At 36.5% G+C, this 22,800-nt stretch overlaps 3 protein-coding genes and 1 long non-coding RNA gene across 61 annotated transcripts in view; 2 read left to right on the top strand and 2 right to left on the bottom strand.

The window, feature by feature from the left end:
- Positions 1-5,241, top strand: part of dock7 (dedicator of cytokinesis 7) — a 79,432-nt gene extending 74,191 nt beyond the window's left edge. For 30 of the 50 annotated variants that reach the window (XR_015493800.1, XR_015493803.1, XR_015493805.1 and 27 more), the window contains 4 exons: positions 1,142-1,285; positions 1,412-1,518; positions 3,557-3,724; positions 4,786-5,241. Coding sequence is in view for 36 of the 50 variants with exons in the window: in XM_087257491.1 (XP_087113617.1) it covers positions 1,142-1,285; positions 1,412-1,518; positions 3,557-3,724; positions 4,786-4,828 (462 nt within the window). In the remaining 14 variants the exon portion in view is untranslated. Of the gene's footprint in view, positions 1-1,141; positions 1,286-1,411; positions 1,519-3,556; positions 3,725-4,664; positions 4,685-4,785 lie in introns of all 50 variants that reach the window. The other 20 variants (XR_015493799.1, XR_015493802.1, XR_015493801.1 and 17 more) reach the window with 1 other exon arrangement.
- Positions 5,242-5,282: 41 nt separating this feature from the next.
- On the bottom strand, positions 5,283-12,676 carry usp1 (ubiquitin specific peptidase 1). The gene is given in 9 exon segments (NM_199579.1): positions 5,283-6,883; positions 8,739-8,940; positions 9,029-9,193; positions 9,342-9,985; positions 10,083-10,249; positions 10,451-10,549; positions 11,809-11,935; positions 12,022-12,209; positions 12,584-12,676. Coding segments are annotated over 8 exon segments (2,319 nt in total). The 5' UTR covers positions 12,198-12,209; positions 12,584-12,676; the 3' UTR covers positions 5,283-6,144.
- Positions 12,677-14,540: 1,864 nt separating this feature from the next.
- Positions 14,541-17,700, bottom strand: LOC147836403 (uncharacterized). Of its 2 annotated transcripts, none has more exons than XR_015493857.1 (3): positions 17,070-17,700; positions 15,406-16,902; positions 14,541-15,058 (listed from the first exon to the last, which is right to left on the bottom strand). It is a non-coding gene; the product is annotated as an uncharacterized LOC147836403 (long non-coding RNA). The 2 variants fall into 2 exon arrangements; XR_015493856.1 differs by having other exon boundaries at positions 17,003-17,700.
- The window catches only part of kank4 (KN motif and ankyrin repeat domains 4), a 91,819-nt gene continuing 85,785 nt past the window's right edge, over positions 16,767-22,800 (top strand). For 5 of the 8 annotated variants that reach the window (XR_015493813.1, XR_015493814.1, XM_087257545.1 and 2 more), the window contains exon 1: positions 16,767-16,936. The gene's annotated coding sequence lies outside the window, so the exon portion shown is untranslated. Of the gene's footprint in view, positions 16,937-19,784; positions 19,824-22,800 lie in introns of all 8 variants that reach the window. The other 3 variants (XR_015493816.1, XM_087257546.1, XM_087257549.1) reach the window with 1 other exon arrangement.

A 22,800-nucleotide genomic window follows, 5' to 3' on the forward strand; every position in this document is an offset into this window, starting at 1 on the left:
TAAATGGATCAACGTTCACTTTTTACTACAGTTTGTCATCAAATGGTTACCAATCGAATGCTCTTTTGGATCTGGCATGCCTTCAGCATGCATGATTTGATGCAGTTGAGCTCAACTACTCTCACTGGCGAAGCACTGATAAACCAAAATGCTATTAGCTGTTTTTTAAAAAGGCAAGGGGCTACACTATGTCCCACCATCCCATTCGTGTTTCGGTTGAGATCACGTCAAACATCGAATAAAAAGCACATTTCAAAAGCTTTAAAATAGCATTACATAATTTAAACATGTTGGACTGTGCAATTGTAAGTCGAAATCATTTTTAAGATCTTAATCATTATTAAGCTACACGGTAAACTAGACAAAAGAACAACTCTTGAATGGTTTGCTTTCACTTTTGAATTCACGATTGTGTACTTTATTCGTAGTGAAAAGTGACATCCTATATGTAAAATAAAGCAAGCATACTGGCTGTGCTTTATGATATCATCTTAAACTTCTGGTGTTATTTATTAATTGTTAAAGGAAGTAAACCAAAACTTGGTTTTGTTCATATTTGAACCTGTTCTGTAATTATATTTTGTCCATATTTGGTTAAGCATTGAGGTTCTGTTTCAGTGTTTTCATTTGGATACTTCAAAAACAATCATCTGCTTTGTCTGATGATGAACAGGAAAAGGGACGTACGGTCTCTGTTCATCTGTTTTCTTCCACTGAAATGAGCCTAAATGCATCTGTTGATTTATTTAACTACAACTGTTTAGTAAGTTAATAGTTTGATACTGATTAGAACTCGAAGTGGCGATGAGGTCTTAAAATATTCTGAAAATGTCTTAAACAAAGTCTTAAAAAATAGCCACAATAGCTTACAAGCTCAAAAGTTGAAACCTAAGGTGTACCAAGGAAATCTGAAACACAAATGGAAAAAAAAATTACATCTAAACTTAATGTGATGTATTTTAAATATTTTGTTCCAGTTGATTGTGTGTGTCTGGTATCCCCTTGTGCTAATGTTAAGCTCGTAATATGACACACACTGTCAATGTGAAAGCCTCTGTGGGTATTTACTAGGAGTGTGTAAACGCTTGTTAGTTCACTTTAGGTTGAGGAAGGATTTTAAATGTTGATATGTGCCTTTCAGATCATCTCCACACCTATTGAAGTAGCTATTGAGGACATGCAGAAGAAGACACAGGAGCTGGCCTTCGCCACTCATCAAGATCCGTCTGATGCCAAAATGCTGCAGATGGTTCTACAGGGGTCTGTTGGCACTACTGTTAACCAGGTGACTCGCCGAGCCTAATAATACATTTGAAGCAGAAGTATCAAAAACTTTTACCCACAGAATGTATATCTTAAAAAAGATTCACAGATTTAAATTGAGTATATAATGTCACAATTTACTCAACAGGGTCCTCTCGAGGTGGCCCAGGTGTTTCTGTCCGAGATCCCAAGTGATCCTAAACTCTACAGGCACCATAATAAACTACGACTGTGCTTCAAAGACTTCACCAAGAGGTTTGATACTAAATGCTTTCAAAAGACAGTTTAAGGTGGCTTTTAGCATGTCTGCTCCACAAGAGCTGGGAACAGTTTTGAGGAAACTTATAAGCTTGTACTTCAGAGCAGGCACTACGGTGGCCGAGAGCTTAATGCGCTGCAATTTAAGAAAACAAATGCATTTACAAAAAACACCAGCAAATAAAGAAATGATCTTTATCAATTTTACTGCACGCGTATTGCAAATTGGTCACAACACAAACAACTAAAGAAACGCGCTGCAAATCGGTCACAACACTTGCAAATATCAAGGTAACACAACAGAAATGTTTCTAGGGGACCCAAAACCACGACGGACCCTGCTGAGATATGGATGTGTTATTATGCTGCCTGTGGTCATGACACAGTGACTGTTGCTCAGTGAAGTGATTGGTGGTCTTTGAAAGGGGAGTTGTTTTAAGTACATTTTAATATCCTGATTACATGACATAATAACATCCATATCTCAGCAGGGTCCATCATGTTTTTGGGTCCACCTTGAAACATTTCCGTTGTGCTAAGTGGATAGGAACTTCCGGTAAAAAGTGTACATTGATCAGGCGGGTACATGTCTTACAAAACACCAAAGGCCTCATGTACGAAGACTTGCGTTGAAATCATACTAAAACATTGCGTACGCACAAACCTGTAAATGTGCGTACGCAGAAAAAAATCCAAATGTATGTAACACTGCCTACACAGAACGCCACGCATATTCTCTTTGTACATCCGAATTAATGTAAAACTGAGCGCAACATGCAAGAGCACAAAACCTCTCCTTGCCTCCCGTATGAATATGCTAATGACTCTAATTTGGCAAAACCAAATAAAAAAGCAATGGCAAAAGCAAGCAAAAAGAGAAACTTTGAACAGAATGTGAATTGGAGGTGCTCCTTTTGGAGGTAGACCGGAGAAAAAAGGTGTTATTTGCAAGTTTGTCCTCGAATTAATAACAAAAGAAAAAAATAGAGTGGGAGAGTTTAGCTGACATGGTTAATGCAGTTGGGTCTGAACAGCGCAGTGTGTATGTACGCAGCGTTGATATGAGGCCCCAGGGGTCTCATTTATAAAGCTTTGTGTAGAAACCTTCTTAAAAGTGAACATGGTGGAATACAGTTTTTTTATTTACATTTTTTTAATTATTATGGATCAATTAAAGTGGTTAAATTTTTAAATGAGACCTCAGCACAGTATTTTAAAGTGTTACAAGGCATACTCATTAAGCAAAGCTAATAGCTGTTTTTATCCACCTAGTTTGTATGCATATTTTGGAATGTTGGATTAAAATGCATAATGGATATTCTAAGATGAGCATACATTTTGAAAATGTGCATTAAAAGTCATGCGTGTAAGATAAACTTCTTATAAGCTCTGCAGTTTAGTTTCAGTCCTGCTTCAACACACCTCTGAGTATCAAACAAGTACAAGCAGTCTATTAGTTTGATCAGGTAAACTGCAGAGCTGCGGCCCTCCAGGAACTGAGTTTGACACCTGTGTTGTAATGGGACTGCATTAATGAACAAACCAATGGACCGACCACATTGAACAACACTGAAATGTTGTTTTGATTGTTCTAAAAGTCCTTAGCTAAAGTGGTTCATATTATCACCGGAAATGTCCTGAACGGCTTTGCTTCCACCGTTCGTTCACTCACTGCATTTTATCTTTTGAGGTGCAAGTAATTTATTATGCAAGACAAAATCTCATTTATTTATTTTATATATTTGGCGCCAGTTTAGCAGGAAGTGACGATTTTGAACTTTTTGACTGATGGGGTGGAAACAGTGCTTTATTTGCAAATGTATTATGGGATATTCCAGTTTGGCGCACAAGTCTTATTTGCTATATTTGGATGAGAACACTGCTATTATCAGCAGTGTTTACCATTGGTATTGTGCTCTTTTCTCAGTCTCAATGGTATCTGTACCTGATGTGAAGGCCCCTAGATTAATGCACTTTGCAGTAATACAGTTACTATTTGAAACTGCCTAAATTCAACTTTTAATGACCTCCCTAGGTGTGAAGATGCCCTACGCAAAAATAAGAGTCTGATTGGTCCAGACCAAAAAGAGTATCAGAGAGAGCTGGAGAGGAACTACCATCGGCTGAAAGAAGCTCTGCAGCCTCTCATTAACAGGAAGATCCCACAACTCTACAAACCCGTGTTACAGGTCAACTCGCACAGGTCAGACAACAAAAATTCACAGCAAACGCTCTTAACACATGAAAAAATAAATCTGCAGAAACTTTGTTGTATGAATGAATAATGGTGTGAGCTGCTCTTTGAAGAGCGCTATTAATATTTCAGTATTGCACCAAGTCACAGGGTTCACCATACAGCCCTTAAACATCAGTTCACTTTCATCAGTTTAGTACATATGAAAGAAAAATTTATAATTTTTTGGTTTAGAAATGGGGGGTGCAGTGGGTATCACTGTCACCTCACAGCAAGAAGGTTGCTGAATTGATTCAAAATGAAAGTATATTATGTAAATGGGTACTCTATTATGTAAAATATAATCTTCAGGCCGTGTGCTTCATTTTAATCAACTCAGAGGCTGTATGTAATAGTTGGGTTACTTACAGTGCTCAGCATTAACAAGTACACCCCACACAAATCTTTTAAATTGATATTTTTTAATCGGAAGCTTTATAATATTATATTTGTGCGTATACATTAGATTAGTCAGTACTAAAGCCAAATCTAGATCTTATCTAACAAAATTACTTACGATATCGGTCCAAAAACTAGTACACCCAAGTGTATATTATAAAAAAATATTAAATGCAAATTTTAAAAAAAAGAGGAAAAAACAATTTAAATTTTGTAGGTTGTATTTTTTTTTTTGCAATATTTTGCGTGAATTTAATTGTGTTGTTTTTCAATTTCTAAATTTGTTTGTTGACTACAATATTACTTTAATAAATATATCTGTTTAATAAATCTGTTTTGTTTAAATGCACCAAAATACATTTCCTGTATTCATGGAGGAATGGATAAAAATATTCATTTTCAGAATGGGGTGTACTCAATTATGCTGAGCACAGTATATTGGACATTATTGTCTAAAAGCTGTGGGAGTTTGGAATGTACTTAACCTCTTTTTTCACCCTTTAACATGCAGCAAAAGGACGGCTTGACAAGGTAGCCGAGTTGTTGATGGGGATTTTTTAAACTGTTAATATAACTGTTTGAGCATTTTTACTCTCCGTCATTCATAACTGTGTATTTTTTCTTTCTTTTAGAGACTCTTTTAGCAGAATGAGCCTTCGGAAGCTAGACATGTGAAGACCGAAGACATAAAAAGAACAAATGCAATTTTATTTATTTGTACATATATCTATGCTCCTCACACTATCAGTGTTTTTGCCATGAAGTAAAAGGAAAGATAAGTGTTAAGACGTTTGGTACATCATTCCAATTTTGTATTAGTGTACAAAATGGCCTGTTACATGATCATAAGAGCTGATGGTGAATTTAGCATACAAAGTGTCAAACCTGTATTCAATTCCTGTGTGCACTTTTTTTAATTTAATTTTTTTACTTCATCCCATTACATTTTTAATAACCATGGTACAACTTGAGAGTTTATTTAATCCTCATGGAAAAAGCAAAAAAAGTGATTTTGTTTCAGCATTATGTAGTTTTATGTACCTTTTGTTTACGTTGAATATTTTGCTAAATAAATACTCTTATAGTCATCTCAGTGTGCAGTTCAAGAAACTCAAGCACGATGCTTTTCTTTTTTATATGCTGGTGTTTTAATGTGGTAAATAAGAATCTACATAACCAGACAATAGAAAAATATTTACATTTTCCCTCTGTCCTCAAATATACAATAGAATACCATGTAGTAATAGAGACTCTACACGAAGGGTGTTATTTATTGCTCAGAGATCTAGCTGTACTGGTAGGGCCTGCTTACAACACGTAAAAGGAGGAAAGCTTCTTCAGACTGGATTGAGGTATGGCAGAGAAACTACAAAAATATGTCACTTTATCATTGTGGTCACTTCTACATAGGCAATTAGTACACTCTGTCCTTTCAGAGTCGACCACTTGTTAAATGAAGCTTGATCTCTGTGTGCAAATAGTCATAACTGCCGTTGGGAGCAAAACATTACCTGTGTCCTCTACTATCAACAATGTGAAATCTACACTGGGTTTTAAACTATGAACATCCTCTAAAACAGGGCAGTCAAAATGCAAATTCATACTCGAGACGAAAACTCAAACAACCAAAAATTGATCTCATTAAAAAAATATAAAACATCAGTGCACAATAAAATTACTTGTGCCAAGATTTTAGGGAATGCTTGAAAGTACAGGAAAACCGATGTGCACTTCAGTAAGTGCCAAGGTGCGTTTGCATGAGGGTCACTAAAAAGCAGATGACATGGATTCACTTATCAAGAACAAAGAGTGAAGGAACAAAAAGGGAAAAAGTTGGCAACAAATGCCACAGCCTTAAGAGTTCAAATCTGCTTCCTGCTGACATCTGTTCCAAAAACATACATATCAACTATCAACACATTTCCTGCACATGTACTTAATGTAGTTCAGCAAAACTCCGTAAGTAAGTTGTCCGAATCCACTTGCCTGTTTTACTGAGAGACTCTCTTGTAGAAGAGCAGGTATGGTGTAGAGGTGGAGCACGTCTCTGGAGAACAAGCACGGAGGAAGTCCTCTTCTTCATAGAGTCTAACTTCAGAGTCATCAAACAGCATCCACTTTCCTTCAAAGTCCAGAAGATTTCTGAGAGCGAGGTCAAAACTGACCTGTGTCCCGTCTGCCACAGCATCAGCGCAGTCTTCCTCTGGCTCTTTCTTTACAGCGTTCTGAAGGAGAGCACGACTGGACAAGCTGGATGGCTTGTCTGGATTGTTTTGCTTGCTGTTGCTGAGTTCATAGCTGGTGATGCTCCTTTGTCCTCCTAAAAGGCCAACACCTTCAGAGCACCTCTTGCCTGCCGTTTTGCTGGACATGTTATTAGTTCCGCTGGTTCTGGCCACATTTCGCCCTCTGCCAGACAAGCTGAAGGACACCTCGCCATCATCATAGTCGGTTTGAGAAGTTTCCTCTTTCTTCTGTTTCATGTCTTCTTCTTGGTCTCGGTCATGCTCTTCATCCTGAGTCTGAGGCTTGATGTTGGTGTGATGGAGATCCATCATGCGGATGTAGGTGGTGTAGTGACCGCTGCTGATGGTCACTCCACTATGCATGACCACGGCGAAGAGCTCATAGTCTGGAGAGTCAGGCTGAGTGCACCACTCATGCAGGGAAAGTTTCAGAGGAGTCTGCAGAGGAGTGTTCACCTTAGAAAGGCCAGCATAAGGGTCCATCCTGTTTTAAAAAATTCAAGAAATTATTAATTGTTCCAACTGCTCAAATCTACATTGCGAACTTGATTTAGGGCTGCACGATATTGGACAAATCTGATATTGCAATATTTTATTTTCTGCAATAAATATTGTGATATGAATAGATTCAGAAGATGGTCTGAATAGCTCTTTGACAGTTTTCTGAGGAGTCTAACAGTATTCTGTTACAGAAATGAAATGCTTTACTTACAAAAAAAAAAAAACTTTTTTTTTGTCTAAATATGTAAAAAAAAAAAATAGAACAAGTAAAAATATTTTTTAGTTTTAACCATCAGAAGAAATAAGTGAAAATTAAAAGATTTTGTTTGTTTTAAGGAAATTATCTGGCAGTGAGGTAAGTGAAATCTTGTTTACACTATGCAATGTAGATATTTGGATTAAAAACAAGTAAAATATTCTAGGTAAGAATTTTTTTTTGTTGCATAAATCATATAAAAGTCCATATAAATACAGTGATTAAATACCATGCGGTAGCTCCTGCTCCTCTATAATTCAGACTGGATATTGCATATCTTTGCGATTTGAGTATTGTGGATGCGCACATTGCGATATCGATGTTGAAATGATACAATGTGCAGCCCTAACTTGAATTGGCCTGAATTAACTGTTTTTGTTTAGAAACGCATGTAATAAAAAACTGAGAGCAGTTCTACTGCTATCAGGTAGGTATTGTACTGTTTTTCCTAATAGGCCTAATATTTAATCAGGATTGTGACCCGAGGGGTGCAGGCTCGAGTCTAAGGACAGGCAGGGATTGTAGGTGGGACTTCCACCCTCAATATCGCGACTAAAGCAACTGAACGGTCAACTGCTCCCCCCTCTGGTGAATATCTGTGTTTGCACTTTGAAGTGCTATATGCACAGCACAAATTCTGATAATGGGACACCACAATTCACTTCATTTTTCTTTTATATAATATACAAAGTAATTATGTGATAAAAATTATATATATATATATATATATATATATATATATATATATATATATATATATATATATATATATATATATATATTATAAGTGGGCATAGATATTTTTTTAATCTAGATTAATCTCACTGTAATCTTGAAATTAATTAAAATGGCTCATTTGAATTTTATCGAAGGCATTCAGAATAAATGTGCTACCCAAATAATGGCTAAAAGTAAGTCTTTGAGAACAGGTTTCTCAAGCCAGGTGGCGCATTAGACCAGGGGCTAATCTCCAGTTTCCAAAATGCATCACAAACTGCTTGAGAAACTGTTCTACTATGATAATTGGTGACGAAAATTAATTATGTTCAGTAAGATGTACTTGTCTTTACTAACTGTTTATTCAATTAAACATAAATTTTGAACTGTAGGCCTACATAAGCTCCAAACAGCGAATAATAATAATTAATTTTTTTGATTACCTTAACTGAAGTAAACAGAAATGGAATTAAGACGTGGAGTATGCAGATATTAGTGGCATTATTGAAGTAAACACAGCAGTCAAACTATTACCATCATGTAGGACTTTTCGCCATATTTTCCGACAATATCCACACACTTCAGTACAGTAAAGGACCGTGCACACACACACAGATTGAAAGATGCAGAAGTTTTTTTTTTTTTCATTTAGTGTGCATTAATAAACTCCTTAACACTCTCACCAGTCCTTACTCCTTATTTGCGTCTAATACCCCAGTTTGTCATGGGGGCATGAATGAAATGTTCATGAGTGAAATATCCAGAAGGGCAACCCGCTGATTTGATTATATATATATATATATATAAATAAGCTTTATTGTGGAAAGCTAGTAAACAAGCACTAAAATCAATATAGGATACATACTCTGAGCCATTGGCAGCAAAGCACTTTAGATGGATTGTGATGACTTCTGGCGTTTTGTCAAACAGGAGACTTCTCTCAGCTTCTGTGTAGTGATGACAGGTCTCACAGAAATATTTATCTTGGCCCACAATACGCTCAACAGATGCAAACTGAGATATGGCCCACTTTAGAGTTTTCAGCTCAGTCTTGGGATCTGGAGAAACTGTAGAAGGAAATGTAGTCATGATGAGCATCTGAAATGTTTTAACTAGCATAAAAAAGCAAACACAAAGAGATTTAAATGTACTCACTCTCAGAACTAGAGTCAGAAGAGAGGGTTTCGTCTTCTTGCACAGGCACACTGATGTCTTGAAAATCCTCTCTTCTCTCTGTGAAACACTCACATTCCAGACAACGTGTCCGCAACACCAGCTGACCCTGAAACATCCACTTCAGCACATCCAGGCCTGATTGCTCTAATAACACAAGAAACAAAATGTTAATGTTTTTAGATAATATGCTAATTAAAATTCATTTAAATAAACCAATTAAAAATTACTCATCTATTAATTGTAGGATCTGATTAGGACATGGGATTTAATCAGAAAATGCTACAACATTTACCTTCATTCTTTCCCAGATCCTGTTTAACTTCATGAGTTTTGTTTTCATTCTCAGAGTTGTCCTTGTCCTGTTTCTCCTGAGAACTACAATCTGACTTCTCCTTGGTCTCTCCTTTTGCTCCTACATGTGAAGTAATTCGTCCCATGCTGCGAAACTTGGAGAAGATGCTAGGCTGCTTCCCTGATGGCCTCAACCAGCCCAGCTTCCCTCTCCTAGTCCTCTTGCCTGTATCTTTAGGTGGACTGTCATTCTTCTCTTCTTCTGTGGTGCTATCCTTCTCTTGCTCTTCTGTGCCATTCCTCTGCTCAGTAGCTGAATTCTCTGTGCTTATTTCACTGGAGGACTTGCGTTTCGAGCGGGTCATAGGCACGTTTTCTTCATTTTTCTTAGACTTGCTTTGAGATTTTGGTTTCTTCTTAGCATTGCCTGCTTCTGTGTCACTCTTTCTCTTTCCACTCAGCTGGCTGTCAGAGCTCCCTTCACCATCCTGGACAGACTCGGTTCCATTGATCATTGTGGTGTCCTGGTTGTCCGTTTGCTCTTTTTTGATAGTGTCACAGGCCTCCTGAATGTTCACAAGAATGCACTGCAGGACCTCTTGTGCGTCATGCTGCAAGTAACCCTCATACATTGGGTTGAGCTGCCTGCAGAGGAAAAATCAAATCGAAAGTTAGTTCAATAGCATATATATATATCCAAAGTTTTTTTGTCGATGACTGATATTTTGGCCCACATCAGTACCTGAGCGCATTAAGCAGTTTACGAGGTGGTGTGGCTAGCTCTCCATCATTGTATTTTTCTGGGTTAAGCAGGAAGCTGGACTGCAGCTGCTCCACAGAGGAAATGAGGCTGTGGAAACTGCCCAACAGCTCCATGGGAACAGGTAGGGTGTTCTCACCAGAGTCCCCCTGATAACAAAATATCATTCAGTGTTTAACGCAATTATTATCTGTTTTGCATATATTGTGACATAATTAGCAGCCGCTTTTAATGGAACATATTTTAAATTTCTGTATTTACTTTTTTAAGACTACTGATACTAATATTCTTTTATTTTATACACACGTGATGCAAATGCCTCAGGAGATTTTATGAAACTAAAGACCAACCTCATTGTTGACACCCTCTTCTTGCGGTTTGTCTTTCAGTTTAGCCACATGACACAAGGACTTGATGGCTTCTTTAAAACCAGGACAGTAATATAGAACCTGCAATTAGAAAAGGTCATTAATTAATTAGATCCAAACAACTAAAAAAATGCAGATATTACAGCAAGACACAACAATCTACATCTTTTTTTTACCCCACAGATGTCACTTTTTTAATATCTGTATTTTGCAGCAGCTTTCAGTGAAAAAAAAACAACAACCAAAATTTATTTTATTTTATTACACTTTATTTACACTATTTTCAGATATCAATACATATCTTAAAAAGCTGTTTATTTTTTCACAATTACATTAAATTACATTCATTTTAATGGGATTATAAATGGCAATTTCCTGAATTTGTGTATACACACACACACACAACCGGTCAAAAGTTTGAGGTCAGTACGATTTTAAAATGTTTTTAAATAAGCTTGTCCTGCTCACCAAGGCTGCATTTATTTAATCAAAAATACAGTACAAATAGTAAAATTTTATTGCACTAACTGAAATAACTGTTCAAAAAGTTTATCATTTAATTTAATCATTTATTCCAGTGATTTTGATTAATTTTAGCTTCATTACTCCAGTCACATGAGCCTTTAGAAATCATTAATATAATATTAATAAAAACACTAATGACTAGAGTAATGATTTCATTTGAAACTACATACAATATTTTATTTAAAATGTTAATAAATATAACTTTTTTACATTTAACAAATGCTGCCTTGATGAACAGAATAATTTTTTTCAAAACAAAATACATGAAAAACAAAAACCGACCCTAAACATTTCATCAGTAGTGTATCTTATCAGTTTATTATTTAAGTTAAATGGTCCATATTTGAAAGCTTGAAGAAAGTCTAATTTTTATTAAATCCAAGTTACATTTTTGAAAAGTCATCTTTCCAAAATTGTTTATGATCACTCAATAAAATTTAATAGTTGAGATACATCTATTTGGTTAAAGCTATGATCTTCGATAAGATTTTAAAACGGAAGTTTTAAAAAAAGTTTCAAACAGAACCAAAATTATAGTGAATTTTTTATCCTCAATCTGTTAAAAATGTTTGTTTTTTTTAATATTCATAAATTAGACCATGTTTAAATTATAAAATACATAATTTGTATATTTAAAAATTATGAAATAAAAATAGCTCTCTTAGTGTATTGCAACTCATCAACAGTGGGAATTACGTTTAGAGTTAAATTTTTTTTTAATAACGATAATACTTTATTCAATTCAACTGTGTTGTCCTGGCTTAGAAATGGTGACAATTAATAATTGAACTGAAGATACGATGAACAGCGCATACCTGAAGGATGCTATTCAAGTAGCAGGTGTTCCCCAAATTATTAAGCCCAACGAAGGGGACCAGGCTCTCGCGCTTCTCGCAGGTAAGAGGAGACGAAGGGCAGGGCAATGGCACAACCTGGTCATGACTTATAGGGGGATATAATGGAGCAAAATTTTAGGAAAAATTCAATTTCATCAATGTAACTGATTGCTCCATGAAAACATGCCATACCAAATAGTCTCTTGCGGCTCAGTGGTAACGTTACTGTTGTCTTCTGGCGGGGCCTCTGAGAAGTCCAGAGCGCGTTTGGTTTCCTTCTTCTGAAAGAACTTCAATGAGAGTTTGCTTTTCTTCACAGGACTGCCAGCTGCAGCCACCACTCCACTTTCACTGTGCAGCCCGGGCATTTTAACCTTTCACTGATTAAAATGTAAAAGAAACAAGCAAACGTCAAAACGGAACAAGTTCAGCCAGAGTCTTCAATATCAGCCACAACCCGCGTGAAAGCCTTGAAGTCGGATGTGCTCTCGAAAACAAAACAAGCACTTTCTACAAGTAACATGACTTTAACATTTAATGTTTCACACATATGATTGATTATGGGTTAATATTCACGGGGTCGCGTTTCGTTTTATCATTATTAATTCATTAGAGTGAACACACATTTAGCAGTGTTGCTAACCGAGTAACGTTAGCCGCCCAGCCCACACAACATGCAGGTTCATTTCTGCAGGAGTAACGTTACTTCAGAGTTACGTAATACGAAACAAAACTACGTTTAAAATGATATTACCTTATAAGACTTCTTATGCAAGGGTTACATTTTTGCGGAGTTCAATCTAAAAGTACGCGGTTTCGAGTTAAATATAAACAACTTGACAAGCGCGTTTGCTGTAGAACTTGGCGCTTTTTCCACGACAAGGAGTTGCCGCTAGTGCCTGAACAAAAAGAGACGGTCGCTTAATTATTCCGACATTAAAGAAGGTGAGACGCGCAATTTGTTACTAAATTAGTATTCTGAATAAAATATATATTATTAGTTTTTCGAAACCATTATTAAACATCTAAATACTTTTCCTGGCAAAATTTTGGGCTACCTATCGTCTTGTGTGCCGTTTTTAACCGATCTGAGATCAGCACTGTGGGTAATTCTGACTGGCGTTTGTGAACATGTGGCTGAATCTGGATCAGCGTAAATAGGGTCCATCGCAGGAAGCCGCACCGATGGTACAATTTTCGGTAGAAACGTCTTTATCAATGTGTTATTTTGATCAAATATCGATATTTTAAATCGCATTTTTGGAAAACATTTACTCCGTGTTATAAAATATATGTTGAAATTTTTCTTGAAAACAAGAGTAACTTTAATGGTATTATTAAATTATTAAATTGTTAAAGTCATTTAATGAATGACCGTTTTAAATAATGTTTACGCACAGCATTGTTGGTTCACAAAAAACAAGCAAACATAATCCTGTTGCATTACTACACTTAATTTTGGTTTTATTGTAAAAAAAAAACGTGTAAAATAAGAATGTGAAATATTTTACAGCATACTTAAAAAATAAACATGATTTAGTATTCAAAAATGTTTTATTTAGTTTTTTTTTTTACATACAATAAATATTTGTTTTTTTCAGATGTCATAGTATATGTATTCATTCCGGTACTTTTACCATAAACCGACACGTCTACCATTTGGTATTTTAAAAATTATGGGATGTGCTGAAAAAATGCATTGAGTGTGTTAACTAGTGGCATTAGGAGTTAAGAAATCAATCCAAACATTTATTTCTTGGTGGGGAAGTAAAGGGTTTAGATTAATGCATTAGTGAACTATTAGTGTTGTTATTAGCGAATAGTTTAGGAAATTTAAACACGAGTAAAAACGGAACGCATGCTTTATCTTTTACAGGCTAAGATGCAAAAAGCATTTCCTACCTTTTACCAGCAGATGGACATCTAGAGCAATACTGAACCAGCAATTCTAACCAGGACTTGCGATTAACATTTGATAATTATATTTTCTTTTTTTTTTTTTTTGTTCTAACACTCACATATTTTTTTCATTAAATACCATTAACCAATTACCATTAATTCCATGGAAAGGTAGGTACATTTATAGATGCTTTAATTTTTTTTCTTATTTAGGCTGACTAAAAGAAATGCCATATGCAATAGTGTTTTATGGAGAATAGCATTGCACAGAAGAACACAGCTGTCAGTTCACCTACCCACGTACTGTATATTACTCAAGAGACAGCTAATCTGCAGATGTGCTTGAAGAGGCTGATCTCAAACCCTTTGAAATCACATTTTAGCATCTGCTGATGGGTTGCATCTCTAGAACTCCCTTGTCAGAAAAATGTGTGAGGAAGACAAAAAAAATGTAACTTTTTGTATGGAAGACTGAGGCTACGGATGTCAAAACAGCTATATATCAGTAACTACACTGACATGCATTCAGGCAAATGTTAATCTTGCTTAAAAATGTTTATATGACAATATTTTAGTCTGAAGAGAGTTGGCCCTTGTTTTGTAACTTGCAATTTTATGCCTTTTCTTGCTATTTTTTATCATTATGATTTGAATATTTTATCATAATGCTATATAATTCATAAATACTAAATTAGTGGATTCTGATGATTCTCTTAGAAAATAAAAATCTCTCCATTTCAGCACAACTGTTACAAAGTAACAGTTCAGAAAACGTTTGACTGAGATGAATGTTCTTTATTCATTAACTAGAATAGAATAGAATGCCTTTTATTGTCACTGTACACTGTATACAATGTACATTATATACTTGTGTGATGAGATTAGGTGCATCTCACTTGTGCAAACATGTAAATATATCCTTTTAATACAAATCACACTAAACGACAAGTTACAGTAGAAATAACAAGACTATAAACAAAAGTGCAAAATAGGGGATGTGAGGGGGGTTGGGTGAGGTGAAGTAAACAGTTTTGAGGTAGAATGGGAGCTCTATACAAGATGTCTGTAAATGTACGATGATAAATAAATAGTAGTACAAAAAACTACATTCAGAAGATTAAGATTTATTATATTATAGTGGGTGTCACGGTGGTGCAGTGGGTAGGATGTCAACCTCACAGCAAGAAGGTCACTGGTTCGAGCCTTGTCTGCGTCAGTTGGCATTTCTATGTGGAGTTTGCATGTTTTCCCTGTGTTTGCGTGGGTTTCTTCTCGGTGCTCTGATTTCCGCCACAGTCCAAAGACATGTGGTACAGGTTAATTAAATAAACTAAATTGGCCGTAGTGTATGTGTGTGAATGAGAGTGTATGTTTACCATAGAAGTTGGTTCATTACACTGTAATGACCCTAGATTAATAAAGGGACTAAGTCGAGAATGAATGTATATTATATTATATTATATTATATTATATTATATTATATTATATTATATTATATTATATTATATTATATTATTCATTCATTCATTTTCCTTTTGGCTTAGTTCTTTTATTAATCAGTGGGTCGTCACAGTGGAATGAACCATTGCGAAATGCCCTTCCAGCCGCAACCCAACACTGGGAAACACCCATACCCTCTTGCATTCACACACATACACTACGGCCAATTTAGCTTACTCAATTTACCTATTTTCTATTTCATTTGTTTGTTTATTTAACAGAGACAATACACTTGACATTGTTATACAAAGGTAACCGATGTTGCATACATAGGGCATATAGCATAAAGCTAATTTGCAGCCCTCGTCCCTGGTTAGGCTTTACATTAAAACTGTAAAAAAAACACAATACAACAAACATGTACAGTATATACAAAGCCACAAGCATAAAATGTAGGTCAATCTGCATAAAGAGAAAGATAAACCTGACCAACCTGAAAGAATAATACTAAATATTCACATTTCTGTAAAGATTTCAAACATAGTTTCAACTTTACAGAAAAAACTGGGAGTTCTAATTGTAATTTTAAATCAACAGGCATTGCATTCCATAGATGTGAGCCTTTCAAAAGGATGATGACCCATACTGGTTCTGCATCTGCGGATTCTACAATTCCCACTTACAGCCCCTCTAGTCTTATAGCGCATGTCTTTGGACTGTGGGGGAAACCGGAACACCCGGAGGAAACCCACGCCATCATAGGGAGAACATGCAAACTTCACACAGAAATGCCAACTTACCCAGCTGAGGCTCAAACAAGCGACCCTCTTGCTGTGAGGCGACAGCGCTACTTGCTGCGCCTTCGCGTCACCTTATTGTAGTTATTTAAAATTAAATTAAACTACTTTAGCTTTAACTACATATATTTGGCCAAAATGATTGACTATTTTTATTTGTTTATTTATTTTGTTGTATTGCTAAACAGAACAGTTTAAATACAATGCATACATAATTATGTAATAAAAAGAACTTCAAGTAAAACATACATTGTACTTATATGAGTGTAGCTGATTAAATGCACCTCTTCTCATTCCCTACAGTGTACACCACGCAGTCTAACAGAATGCAGGCACACCAGCCCTGGGAAGAAGCCTGGAGTCTGGAAATGCGAAGAAATAGAGCAGCGAGCTCAAAGAATGAGAGGCATGTCCTGTACTCTTTCAGCCCCAGCTGAGCTGTGCTGTTTTTTAAATGACTTTACCACACTAAACCCTCCTCAGTATCAGTGACACACACACTACACTCCAGCTGGACACACATACACATGTCAGTGCAAAGCTCAAGCAGCATACATATTGTATAGGCAATGTGGATAAACAACAGCATAATCTTTTAGCATGCACTACTTTAATCCTATAGCATCTGAACAGGATGGGGATCTGGATGGGGGGTGTTGGCTGCTGCTGCTGATGTGTGTGTGTGTTAGTGTGCCTGACCCTGCGTCTGCCATTGGATGAGCTCTGTGGAGGGAGGTGTGTTCAGCCTCACAGTATAGCGCTTGTTATGAGAGCCTTCTGCCGTCCCCTTCCACAAACCTCAATAACAATATCGCAGAGGCTGAGTGAGTGTGAGTGTGTGTGTTGAGGAGTGTGTAGCACCATTGCTGCTGCTGCTGCCTGCGGCTTCCTCCCTGTGCTGGATATTCCTTGAAGGTCTGCCTCACCTCTGCAGTGCCTGGGAAAAAATAGAGGGACCCTAAGAGACTGAGGTAAGTGATGTGAGATAATACATTCCTCATCTGTCAGCTCCATTATTTAACTTCTCTCATGTTTACCTTTGGAAAATGCAGCACACCTCAATAGATCCCACCCACCCTGCCTTTAAATCCACTCTTTTCATACCTCCTCTCTTTGGTCTGTGTCATTTGGTGGTCTTTGAATATAATTGTGCGTTAAGTTGCACATATTCCTCATGTCTGTTTTATTAGTTTATATAGGATGTCTGTCCATCATGAACGCAGCGTTTAATGTAGTAGGCAGCCTACAGTGTCTCTCATAACACAGCTCATGTCATCTCGCGCTTGGCTATGCTGTTTCAGTTTACCTCCCCGCTGGGTTGTCTTAATGTCGACCAGCTGGCTGTTACTGGGTGTCAATCTGGCAGAGATGCGAGACACGCGCTCGGTCGTGCCGTAGTGCAGCACTGCGCTCCTGCTCGCGCGTCTGCAGTGCTGCTCGACAGCTCAGGCTTGTTATTTCGCGATGGTGACTGGCTCGTTTGCAGCGGTCCAGAGACGGTGAGCTCAGCCGGTCGAGATCTCTGTGATATCCCGCGATGCCCGAGGCGAGATCCTGGGTGCCATGCATATTAAGGTCCCTGCTTGATTCATGTGCAGAGCGCGCGCGCGGTAGAGATAGCGGGTGATGGATTCGGATGTTATTATGGGTTGGTCTCAGTGCCTGTCTTTGGACATGACACAGTTAGGCTGTAACAGGAAGCAATGCATTTTGTAATCTAAACCGCAAGTTGACTGAATCAGAACGAATTAATAAATTATTCAATCTGTTTACGCAGGAATGAATGTGGTGTGTGTATTTGGGAGTGTGCAAATATTTGTAACCTGTTCACTGACAAAAATAAGTAAACCCCAATACAGAGTACAGATAGTCATTGCAATTGCACAGGGTGTGGATTATGGATCATTTGTAGGGGTCCATAATCCCCTAATTAATGCTCGTACCCCCACAAAGTCAGTCAAAACAGATTGGGCGAATTAGTGTTTAGTACAGTTTAAGGAGGATTTATGACCTGTCGTCAAATAGATGCTAACCAATAAGCCCATTCTTTATTGGAGCCAGCATAGCAACACAGCACCACGTTTTATTGTGAATACCTTTTAAAGTAATTTAAAAATACTGTTATTTTCTTGACTTGTTATTATTGTTCACATGTAAATGCCAATGTCTTAAATATTTATTTAAATAGTTAGCTAATAAATTTAAGTACAATTTAGGGATTTTCACACTTTGTTCAACCCTGGGTTGTCTTTAATTAGATCAGTGGTCTCAAACTCAATTCCTGGAGGGCCGCAGGTCTGCAGATTTTAGCTTCAGACACCTCCAAATCACACCTGGTTAGTCTCTAGTAGTCTTGAACACCTTGATTAGTTGAATCAGGTGTGTTTGATTAAGGTTGGAGCAAAACTTGGCAGAGCTGGTTGTTGCTAGAGAGGATATGTTTTATTTATTAAATTTCTCATTTGTTGTATTTTATTAATGTCTACCCCCACCCCAAACCTAAACCCAACCGTCACAGTAATGTAAAAACAGTTGTTGTACAGAGTATTAGTTATGTTATCTGTTAAATTACCCAATAAAATGTATTTTTAACGCCTACCCCCAACCCAACCCTAAACCCAACCATCACAGTACCGTAAAAATATTAATTATTGTTATACAGTGTCATTAAAAACTGCTGGTTTAATAATGTGCATATCGCACTTCCGGCCGGCCGCATATCCGATCTAGACTTTACCGGCAGAGCTACAGCCCTCCAGGAATCCATTTTGAGACTTATGATTTAGATGGTAGTCGTTAAACATCAGCCTGACAAAAGGGGTGACCCTTTGTTCTCAAAAATTAGACCTTTTTGCAGTTATTTGCCTCATTTTCTATTTAATTATGAGATTTAGCTGGATTTTGAGATCTTTAGCTTGATTAACTTGTCGGGTGGACATCATTACCACACATTTTGATGTACGAAAAATATTTACAAGAAAGAAATAAAAAAAATACTTGTTTTTAAAATCCAAATTTATTACATCATGTATCATTAGGGAAAAAATAGGAATCTGTTTTTAAGTGAAAAACTGTAGTCGTGAATAATAAAAAGTTAAAACACAGTAATAAAAATAACAATCATGTAGAGCTTCACAATTTTTCTAAGCTCTCTTGTCAATAAGTACATTTGAAAACTCATGCATAACAACAATAGCCAAATTATCATTTAAATTAATTTTAATATGGCCTGCTTTTGGTGTTTCACACCTTTTATTGGTAATTTTTTTTGTTTCAAGAAAAGGTCAAAGATTTAGAATAAAAGTTACTTGTAAAATGTTTTCTCTATTTAAAAACAATATAGTAGGTCAATAGTGAAAGATGACTTTTCTTCACTCAGCTATGTATTCTTGCACAGCTGGATGTTGAACTCATGAAAATAATTATTATTTGTTAGCATTGGCCAAAACTGATTATCTGTCACCACAGCCAACAGAGGATTCCACTTGGTCTTAAAGCTTTTTAATGGATTCTTTGCACAATTTATGATGGCATAGCTGTCAAAATAGGACAAATGAGCTCATGTATGGGACACATTCGGCACCTTTATTGGTGAGGGGTGGGTCTTTCGAACCACCCAACCCCCCTCTGACTACAGGCCAGAACATGGATATGTAGGGTCATTTCATTTATATCTAAATGTCTCATCTCTGTAATTACTGGGGACTTTAAAAAATTAAGAGGTAAAAGCTAGCCTACTTTTACCCTATGTAAAAAGTTTTGTTATGTGAACCCCACAGTAAACGTGTATGCAAATATTGTGTCGTTTGCTGTTTCTAGGGGGTTTCAAATATGCTGGAGGGTATTGAAGCACTTCTGGTAAGTTAAGTGCTTCAAACTAAGATATCTCATCCCATACAAACTGGACACTAATATTACAGACATCCTGTGATATAATTACATGACTCTATCTACCCTTGTAAAACTAATCCTCCCATAATAGGGCTCTTGTTAAACATGGATTCCAAATCTAGCTAAAGTAACTTTTAGAACTACTTTTATGAAACCCTTCTCCAGGGCAGGATTAGCACCGCTTTTTGCATTTTGGTGCCAAATATATTGAGTGTGAACTGAAGTGATGTTACAATGTTATGCTAGATTAGCAACCAGAAGCCAATCACATGCCTAATTTTCGTTTGCTTTGTACAGTAAATGAAACACTGAGTATTGTATTGACCTTATTCTTTCACATAAGAGTGGACGCAGTCATTTTAACCTCTATCATAACTTTCAGTCTTACTCACTTCCACTGATTTGTAGACATAAAAAACAGCTTGTTAAGCAGATGGATGTTGCAAACTGTTATATTCTTATTATATTAGTTTAGGGTTTTTTATGTATAGTCATAGAACAAGTATTTTAACAGTTTTCTGCCATTTGTTATTCCTTCAATTTAGCAAATTATTTAGAAGTATTAAATAGGCATGCACTCATACACCACGGACAATTTAGCTTACTCAATTCACCTGTAGCATGTCTTTGGACTGTGGGAGGAAACCCACACGAACGCAGGGAGAACATGCAAACTCCTCACAGAAATGCCAACTGAGCCGAGATTCAAACCAGCAACCTTCTTGCTGTGAGGCGAACGTGCTGCCCACTCCGCCACTGCGTCGCCCCATAATTTCATGGTCTTATTACTGCTATTATTTCTATGATTACTGCTCTAAATTCTTTTTAAATGTCAGTGTAAAGTTTAAATGTCAATTTTTAAATTGAACACAATATATTTAGTTTTGAGAAACTTTTAAAATATTTGGCGAAGTAAACATGTAAGGCTAAATAATTAAAATGACTCTGACCTCTGCTGTCTTCATTTGTTTTAAAAACACAGATTTCTTTACAATTCAAAACGGCATGTTTGGATATCTTTTCGGATGGACATACTGTTGTCCTAAAAAAAAAAAAGTAAATAAAAAATCTTACACACACCATAGGAGCGGTACTTTTCCAAACCGCGGTATACCTTGAAAACGGTTATCGTCCCATGCCTAGTACCAAAACAAAAGCACATTGCAGAATAAGTTAAATAGAAAGTGAATAGTCTTTTCAGTATCTGAGGAAAAAAAAGAAAAATAGTGACTAAAAATGTCATCAATTTGAGTGAAAAACATACAGGGCTTAACAATAAGGACTGCCCGATGGCCCTGGGGCCAGCGTGAGAGATGCTCGGGACAGTAGACAGAATGGTTACTGGCCCGATCAGACCCGTGCTCCCTTGTCACTAAATTTTTATTTGCCTGCGACAATCTGTCAACTGCATGCAAATACAGTCTTAAAATTAAGAAACTATTTGTTCTTTTAAGTCTTTGAATGCTAACTTTTCTGTGAAGTCGTAAACACCATATTGCTTTTCGTGTCCTCTTATCTGATTGGATGTTGTGAGCATGTTATTTTTTTCCATAACCTGGTAAAACCAGAACAATGAAGAGATGACAACATGTAGGCCACATCAAATTATGAGGCTAAAAGAAAACATCTGTTTCTAACATTGTGGAAACAGACATTTACATGGGTACAACATCATGAAAAAATGAAGAGATGTTTTGCATAGTTTGCCGTCACTTTTAAGTCAGCCACCTTTTGTTTTGCAATAAAACACCTGCACATTTTCCATACGGCTATATTTTACTGCTAAAAAATTTAACATTTATAAAGAATTTAAATTCTACAATCACACACATTTTTTTTGACACATTATTTAAAATATGTGGCTAAGAAATAGCTATAATTATTTTATTTTTTATTTTTTTTGGTGCGGGCCTGTGAATATTTTGGCAGGGCAAGTAAAAATCTGAACCACTAGTCCAATCGGGCCAGTAGAAAATATTCTTAGCATTAAACCCTGAACATACATTTCATTTTTCTCTTTATTTCCAAATCCTTTCAGGAGGAAAATTGGCAACACATAAAGATGTGACACACTTTAATCACAGCTTTAAGTGTCAAAAGAAAGTTTATGAATATACTCTGAAATAATTGTTAAAATTATGAGCAACTTGCAATGTGAAGCAAGACAAGTCAGGACTTCATTTACCCAGGGTTAAGAATGACCAATGGGTTAACTATTTCAAGTGTGAAAAGCCGTATTATGTATCAGTTCAATAAAGATTTGCTGGCCAAATTACAATTTATGCAGAGAATTGTTGACCTCAACCGATTGCCCGCTGGAAATTGCTTTTTACTTAACCAGATCTCAAAATTCCTCAGAAAATATGAAATTCCTTTGAAAGTGTCTACCCCTTTGAAAGTCATTGTATAATTGGCTCACTGCCTTTGCACATGTAATGTCTCCCTGAGAGCCTACAGGCTGTTTGATGTTCTCAGGAATGCAGAGGTACATCAAACATGTGACCCAAGGGGCCACCCAAGAATTTAGACTCCCAAAAGATATTGTGAAAGTTTGCCATCATTATGGAGACTACTGAAATACTGCGCTTTATAGACTTGATTTAGTTGTTTCAAGTTTTTATTTAATAGATTTGTGTTCATTGCTTTCCAAATACAGGTTGGTCAGATGATTCTATTACTTATCTGGTAAAGTAAAATCTAGTAGACCCAGGGGATCTTTCATAAAGTAAATAAATAAATGGACCTGATTTTGCTCTTGTGACCAGTCATGTGGGCTTCTTGCTCAAACAAGCACTTAGTTAAAACGATGACTAGAGAGAAATATTAGGGTACTTCAAACCTATCAGATGTTTTACGTCTGCTGACTTTTGCACTCAAACGGTCGTATTGTATATTTGTTAGTTTCTTGGATGTCTGAAGTGAGAGCATGAGAGAGCTCGTTGTG

The sequence above is a fragment of the Danio rerio genome, chromosome 6, assembly GCF_052040795.2.
Source record: "Danio rerio strain M-AB ecotype USA chromosome 6, GRCz13ab, whole genome shotgun sequence".
Classification (NCBI taxonomy): Eukaryota; Metazoa; Chordata; class Actinopteri; order Cypriniformes; family Danionidae; genus Danio; species Danio rerio.